The sequence below is a fragment of the Prosopis cineraria genome, unplaced genomic scaffold (assembly GCF_029017545.1).
Source record: "Prosopis cineraria cultivar Desert tree isolate PC_DT_omini unplaced genomic scaffold, ASM2901754v1 PC233, whole genome shotgun sequence".
NCBI classification, from domain to species: domain Eukaryota; kingdom Viridiplantae; phylum Streptophyta; class Magnoliopsida; order Fabales; family Fabaceae; genus Prosopis; species Prosopis cineraria.
The window spans coordinates 1-8461 of NW_026555560.1; the positions used below are offsets into that span (position 1 = coordinate 1).

At 27.3% G+C, this 8461-nt stretch overlaps 1 protein-coding gene across 1 annotated transcript; it reads right to left on the bottom strand.

The window, feature by feature from the left end:
- Positions 1-5631: 5631 nt before the first annotated feature.
- Positions 5632-7422, bottom strand: LOC129296000 (gibberellin 2-beta-dioxygenase 1-like). Its single transcript, XM_054934599.1, has 3 exons — positions 7010-7422; positions 6574-6925; positions 5632-5958 (listed from the first exon to the last, which is right to left on the bottom strand). Exons 1-3 carry the CDS (start codon positions 7420-7422, stop codon positions 5704-5706), a joined length of 1020 nt encoding a protein of 339 aa, XP_054790574.1. The 3' UTR covers positions 5632-5703.
- Positions 7423-8461: the final 1039 nt, after the last annotated feature.

Sequence of the window (8461 nt, forward strand, 5' to 3'; positions counted from 1 at the left end):
TTTATTTTTATCATTTCTAACAAACGAATGGGACTTCTTTTTGAAAGTAACCTCTACCTCTAAAAATGAAGAATCCTATTTTGTTGCAAGAAAGGAATAGTCACTTTCAAGTATATCAATAATATTTGCTTTGAAAGTAACCTCTTTTCCATCACCAAGGACGTTAGGTTACATCTTTGATGTGGGAAAACCATTTTCTCACCATAACAAACTCTTTCTTTTGTTTTCTAATTATAAACTAAATATCATTAATAACTCAAGACATTACAACCAAACTAAGCCAATACTAATTTCCTGATAGTTCTTTATTTTTTGTCACATTCGTTAAAAGGTGAAGGATGATTAAATTATAATAATATTTTTACTTATTAAAAATCAATTGAAAAATTTGATTAACGCTATTAAATTAAATAATTTTTAATTTAGTACTACTGATTTTTACTAAAATTATATATATTACTGAGTATATATGTAAGTTTTATTAATAATGGAAACTATATTTTTTGTTATGTATATGTATCTGAGACAATTCCTTTGATCTTTATTATTAATAGAAATAATTAAAATTATTTATTACTGAGTTATTGGGTCAACTAGTTAGGGGCTGGATTTAATTTAACTGAAAGTCTTGAGTTTAACGTGCAGCAATAATTACTTTTTGGTCAAAGACCTAAGGTATCAGAATGTGAGGGGGACAAAAGTTCTATATTATTTATTATATTTAACTAATAATTGTAATTATAAATACTTGCTTTTACATTTATTATAAATAAGAATAAAAAATCATTTTATTATTCTTACCATTAACGGCAATATGTATAGGCATTTACTCTTCACTATTTCCCTATCATATCACTGATTTCATCTTACTAAACACAAATTTACCCATCAAACAATTTTTTATTCCATTATGTTATGTTATCAAACAATTTTTTTATTCCCTTTCTTTTTCTTTCCTTTTCATTTGCATGAAAATACGTTCTTTCTGCTAAACAGACCCATAAGTATATCCCATACTATCGAAGTTTCCATTAGGTGACCATATAGCAATAAAATTGAAAGCGAAGTTATAGACAAACAATAAAAAGAGCCGTTTGGTTGTAGAGACAAGTTCAAGGAAAAGAGGAAAACATATTGGAAAAATGATAAAATTCCTTCAAATTATATAAATAAAAATTTGATTCTTCAAAATACTATAATTCTATTAAAGTCTTTAAGTACTTTTTTATTAATAAATTTTAAATTAAAAAAATTATTTTATTCTTATTGATAAGTTGTGATTTCTTGTTCACTTTTATGAATTTGTTAAATAAAAAGATGTGATTCTTTAAATAACAATTATAAATGGAGTTTATTATTTTAAGAATTTATTTTTAATAATAAAAATTATATTGATAAATTATAATTTCTTATTCAACTCTTACAATTCACAGAATAAAAGTTATTATTTTTTAAGTAAAAGTTATGATTGAGGGCTTTTTTTTTTCAATAATGGAAATTACATTTAATAAATTATAATTTCTTATTCAACTCTTGCAATTTACAAAATAGAAGTGACAATTCTTTAAACAAAACTTATTATTGGAGCTTGTAATTTTTAACAAGGGTAAAATAATTTTTTACACTTTATAATTTATTGACATGAAGGCCCCAAGAGACTTTATTAAAATTATGATATTTTGAAATATTAAATTATCATTTATGTAATTTAAAAAAAATTTGTTATCATTTTCTCAAGCATATATCCCTTCCCTTATGAGAGAGGGTTTGAAGCTCCAAATATATGTTAACTTTTTTTTTTTTAATAATCTGGACCTGAAATCAAATAGTCCTTCTAATCAATATAGTGTTCTTTAAAAGTCTTGTTTAATATAAAATACAAGGCATTGGGTAGGTTTATATATACTTTTAATTATATCCTTATTTTATTATATCTCACTTAAGTAATTAATAAATATTATATTTATATTTCACTTAAGCGTTAGATTAGAAAGATGTAAATTTTTTTTTTAAAAAATAAGATTTTAACTATTTTTTTAAGAAATGTAAATTAATATCTTAAATATGATGAACAATAACAACAGCTTTAATGATAATGGACAATGACAGCGATGGCTATGGAGATTTATGGTAGATTGAAGCACGACGTTGAAGAAGAATGAGAGAGGCGTCTGACGGGTAAGTTCATAATGGGGGAATACCCGCCATATTTGACACCAAATATGACATTACCCGTCATATTCACCACCTCACATTTATATATATGATGTATTATAATATGTAAAAATTACCTGTCATATTTTAACCTCAATTAACCTTGACATTACCTGTAATATATTATTTCTTAAAAATATAGATTCTTAATATTAAAAATTAAAATTAAGTAATATAAATTCTAATGTTAAAATATAAACACAAATTTTAAAGTTCAAATTTAATTAAAGATTTAAAATATTTTTGTTTTTTAAAGATTAAATAAAATAAACAAATGCTTAAATGGCGATTTGAGCTTCTCTACATTAAGTGGAATAAATATAATAGTTGATTTATACAAAACTACATTAATTACTTCAATGGAATATACTCCTCCCTAGGTTAAAATATAAGCATTTTTTCAATTAATTTTAGTTTAAAATATAAGTAACTTAGTACATGTAAAAAAATATTTTCTTATTTTACTCCCTGTATTTATTAGCGTAGATTTTTGTGTAAATACACATCGCTCATTATGGACTGCAAGGGTAATTAGGATTAGGGGTAAAAGGAAAAAATATATATTTTATGGGAACAAGAACTTCATCAGTATGCAAATTTTTTCCCCTAAAAACTTCTTAAATTTTAAATCAAGAAAGTAATAAATTAAGAGTATAATTGACACTGAAACTGAAAATATAATAAAACCTATTGAATTTTATATATTTTAAATTAAGCATGATTTTTAAAAAATATTTCATATTACATTTAGGAGAGAGTAGATTATTTGACATGTGGTATACGATGTAACTTGTATAGTTACGATTTTTAGGAAAGTAGTAAATGATATTGCTTACGACGACGTTGTACATGAGACAGGTCCATAACCCATTAACTCTGGTTTTTTTCTTCTGGGCCTGAATAACCAATTAATTCTTCACCTATTACTGTCATGAACTTTATTGATAATGACTGAAGCAACATTACGGCCCACCATTTTTTTTAAAAAAAAATCATACAATGAATGAATAGAATAGTGCTGTAGGGAAGAAAAATCTTATAGAATCAATGATGGTTTTGGGAGAACTATCTTTCTTCTTTTTCTTTTTTATTGTACACCGTATAATTTTATCAGAGACAATTTTATTTAAAAAATAATTGAATATTAAGAACAAGTATTTTTTTTTTGGTAGTATACATACACCAGACTCAACCAATGCTTTAAAGACTGATCGTGCGATGAACAACAAATATTAGTGGATTATGGGTCTCATAGTATAACTGATTAGACCAGTAGTTGAACCAGTAATATGATAATTAAATAAAAAATAATATTTGTATACATATATATTAAAAATAGGTCAAAGTAGTTGAACTACTCTGAGTATTAGGTTTTTACTTCAAGTCTTTAAGAACCACTCGGTTCAAAGTGAGCTAACCTAATTCAATTGTCAAAATGGAGCCAAATGATTGAACCAATTTTTTTTTTTTCGAGTGACGGTTCAATCGGTTTGACTATTGAGGTCGGTCTAAGTCTGAAAGCAGTGGACTCAAGTTGTTAGAGAGAATTACTTTTATTTATTAAACATGAGAATGCTTGAATTTGATAAGATAATAGTATTACAGAATATATATATATATATATATATATAAAAGAGAAAAGAAAATGTTGGAAATTAAGATTTGGTTTAATTTGATTGGAAGTGGTAGGAGAAGAAGAGACTGAATGGTTGCTATCAAGTACGAATGGTGACAACAATAATCCAAGCAAAGTGCAATAATAAATCGAAACGTATCACTGTTGAATGAATGGTTACGCAAAAGTGCCTCTTGTTGCCGTCCAACGGCAATATGGTCCCTTTGCCTGTGGGTGTCATGATCATCAATTAATTCTCATAAATATCACTCATGTGCTTCCCCCATTCTCCTTTAAATCATGCTTTAAAATTAGTATGTAATTTGTTATATATCGCTGAAAGTTAAAAAAATATTACCCATATATAAAAACTTTAAAAATGATCTAGTAATAATAAAGATTACACCCAAATTTTGTTAAACTATAATGTAAAAATTAGAAAAATTGCAAACTATAATTAAATGTCAAATTAAAAAATCACTAAACTTTTAGGATTAAAGTATAATTTCATTTCAATTATATCATTCAAATATAACTGAGTGAAAGACAAAAACTTTATCAAAAAGAATTAAATTAAAGACAAGTAATGAATTATAAGAATTTAATTACAATCTTCTTATATCATAGAAGCCAAATGAAGAAATAGAGTAAAAGTACAGTTCTTTTTTTTTTAAATTCATTATATGTGCGTTAATAACAAAGTCAACCTGATACAAATTTTTTTTTACTTAATTAGATCACAGTTTACATTAATTTCAAATCTTAGAGGAGAATCACACATATAACTAAATAAAAATTACATAAGAAAAGTATGAAAATCACATTATCAAAAAAAATTAAATAAGAAAGGTATGAAAATCACATTATTAATAAAACCATGAAAAGTGTTATCCATCTCCACTAATACATTAGGCCTTGCCTCTAATATAAAAAGAAAATATTAATAACAAAATTACATAAATTTTACCTACCAAAAAATATATAAATTTTTATAGAAATTCACACTATATTTATGAATTATAGAGAAAATATAATTGTTGGTCACTATGTTTTTGGCATGTTTTGATATTAGTTCTTATGCCCCCCCCTTTTTTTAAATCGTTGCTCCTAGTCTACTAAGCTGACAGGTTAAGTTTGTTGGTGTTTATATATACATATATAACTTTGTCAATTCTATTACTAAGTTGATAAAATTATGACATGTTGAACATTTCAGGAGAAAAATATCTACTAATCTTTTTGCCTTTCTGGCCTAGTCTTGTCACACCTCCTCCTGAAGGTTCACCCATCTTGCATTTGAGGATTTTAACTTAATGTGGTGCTTGTTTCTTTTTATCTTCTATTCATTTTTTTATACAGCTTATATAATCTTAACAAGTCAGAATGAAAAGTAATGGAATTTATATATGCATATTAGCCACTATTAAGTCTTTTGTGATTTTATTTAAAAATATATGAGCTAATGTTGTAGACGAATGAAATTTAAGGGACTAGGAGCAATGTAAACAAAAAAAAAACTAATACCAAAACAAGTTAAAAATATAGAAACCAAACAATTATTTTTTATTTATAATTATACTCCCTCCGTTAAAAAATGTAAGGCATTTTTAATTGAATCTCATCCTTCAATAAAGTAGTTATCTATTTTTCAACTAACCCTATCTTGTTATATTTATTCATATTAAACATCTTATAATAAATATAAAGTCATTATCAATAAGGGTGCTTTTAGAAAAAAAGACATTGAAAGATTAAAAATGTTTTATATTTTTAAATAAAGAGAGTAAATAGTATGACTCATTTGGTGAAGCTGAAAGCACATGGATAGCTACTTGGTAATAATAATGTCAACTTGCAGTGACATTATTGGATTATTATGAGGAAGGAATTCTCTCAAAGGGAGCAAGCCTGTTATCTGACAATCTTGAAGCATAGGCTGATTTTTTGTATTCAAACCAAGAAAATTCCTTGTAAAGGCTTTGTTGATTCCCTTGTTTGGTTAATGAAGGCAATGGTGCAATTCTCTCACTCAAGGGTGGAGCACCAAAGTATATCATTGACACTCTTGATTTCAATCCATTTGCCATAACCCTATGCCTTGCACTCTTCAATCTTCCATTGCTCATCACCTTCATGTTATTGTTAAAACAAGATAAAAAAAGTAAGTTGATAATTTTAAAATTCAAAACCTTTCTTGAAATTAAAGTCATGGGAATGTAAATTAATTATGATTTTTTTAAGTTGATATTTATAATAGAACAAAAATCTCAAAAATAATGAAGTTGCCACGTGACTTTAAAGAATATGGATGATAATTTTTCAAAACACCACCACCACCAACAACAACAACAGCAATTTTTTTCTATAGTTTTCAGAGAAATCTTATTCTTTCACTTCTACACCGGAAAAAAAAAAAAAAAAATCTTACTTAGAAGAAGGGAAAAACAAGCCACTTGCACATCCTAATTTAAGAAGCTACCTAAAAACAAACCAAAACTATTTTTGAGTTTGGGACATCTAATACTTCACTCTCTAATATTTTTTAATAATACCCTAATCTTTTAATTATTATTTTTATTTTTTATTATTAGATTCTACTTAAAATAAGACATATTTTACTATTTTAAAGGGATAAAACTGTGCAAATTTTTTTTATGGTTTTTCAAGGAAATGAATTAACAAGGCATTCAAGAACTTGCATGCTTATGTTATAAAACAGTATCAGAGTCCATATTACATAATACCTGGAGAGAATCTCCAACATTGATGAAGAAGGAGGACGGATCAGGTGGCACGGAAACCCAAGTTCCATCTCTGAGACAAACTTGAAGTCCTGAAGCGTCATTGGATCTCAACACAGTAATGATTTGTGGGTCCGTGTGCTCTCCAAACCCCACCACGTTTCCGCCATTGTTGGAGCCAGCAAGCTCTGGGCATGGAGGATAATGATTCAACCTGAAAACAGAGTCACTCTGTTCGTTCATCAGCATCTTGCTCCACACATTCCTGGGCTGAATCATGAGTCCTTCAGCCAACAATTCCAGAACCTCACACGCCATCTTCCTCACATACGGTATGTAATTACTCAACGCACGTCTGAAACACATACATACAGAACACCCAAATGATCATCAGAACGAACGAGAACAGATAAAGATTGTGATGTTTAGTTTTGCTTACTGGAATTTTTCTTGGTTTGTGCGAAGAACAGGGGAGAGTCTGAAAGAGTTGTAATCTAGGTTTGTGGTGAGATGAAGGTATTCGATCCAGCCAACGTCGCCGTTTGGGCCGATATGTTTGTTGCCATAGCCGAATGGATTGGGAGGTCCAGCTTTGTGTTTGAGGGTAAGAGGGAGAGAGAAGAAATCGAAAGCTTGAGACTCGAGCTCAGCGATGGCTTCCATGGGGACTCCATGGTTGGTGAGCTTGAAGAAGCCGAAGTCTTGGCATGCTTTCGCTATGAGGCTCTTAGCTTCGGGGATTTTGAGGTCTATCGTGGGTATCCCAGAAGAAAATTTGGTTGCTTTGCAAGGATTATTATTGTTGACACAGGAATGTTGCTCTGTTTTTGTGGGCTTCGGCAATCTTCCCATTGTTGTCGGCTTTGGGATGTTAATGGAACAGAGAGAGAGAGAGAGGATTAGAGTCGATGGATGAAAGACGAGGAAGATGCTTATAGGGGAAAATGGTTGTGTTCGTGGCTATTTATATACCAACAAATTAAGAGAGAAATTTGATGTTGGATTCTCTGTAATCATTAATACGTGAACTAATAATACATTGCAGAACCGCAGGGGAGAAATGGAAAAGAAAACAAAAAAACAAAAAAGCAAAATTGTTAGTGCTGTTTGACTTATTTATCATTTTGTGTTTAAAAATTATTTTGTAATGCAGTTCCGAAAATTATTTTTTAAAACAAAACAAAAATTTGTTTATTTATGTTAATTTAAAATAGTTTTAGGATTAAAAATAAAATGACAATAATCATTGTTATAGATGATTAATGATGGTGATTTGTGATATAAATTAGTTAGGGTAACTGTAATTTTTAATAATCAAATGTATTGAATTTTGAAAATAGAAAAATAAAATAAAAATAACTTAATATTGTTTCTATTTTTGTTTTTAATAATAAAAAATGAAAATAATTTTAAAAATAATTAAATTGAAAACATTTATGTCAACAAGTTTTTAAATTTTTGTGTTTTTAAAAACAAAAAATAGTTTTTAAAAAACTAAAAACAAACAGGCCCTTGGTTTGGTTTCTCCATTTTTTTTTTCAAAACAAAGTAAAATAAAAATATATTTAATTATTCTTATTTAAAAATAATTTTTGAACTAAAAAATAGGCTGATACTAATTGTGATGATTTATGAAAAAAAATTGGTCAAGCTAACTATATTTTTCAATAATTAAATATAGTATTTTTTTAAAACAAGAAAAATAAAATGAAAATAAAATAAAGATGTTCCATTTTTTTGTTTTTAAAATAAAAAATAAGAACAATTTAAAAAAAATTAAATTCAAAACACTTATCTAAACAGTTTTTTTTAATTTTTTGTGTTTTTAAAAACTGATAACATTCTTTTGAAAACAGAAACTAAACAAGTCTTGAGACACTTTTACCTCCCT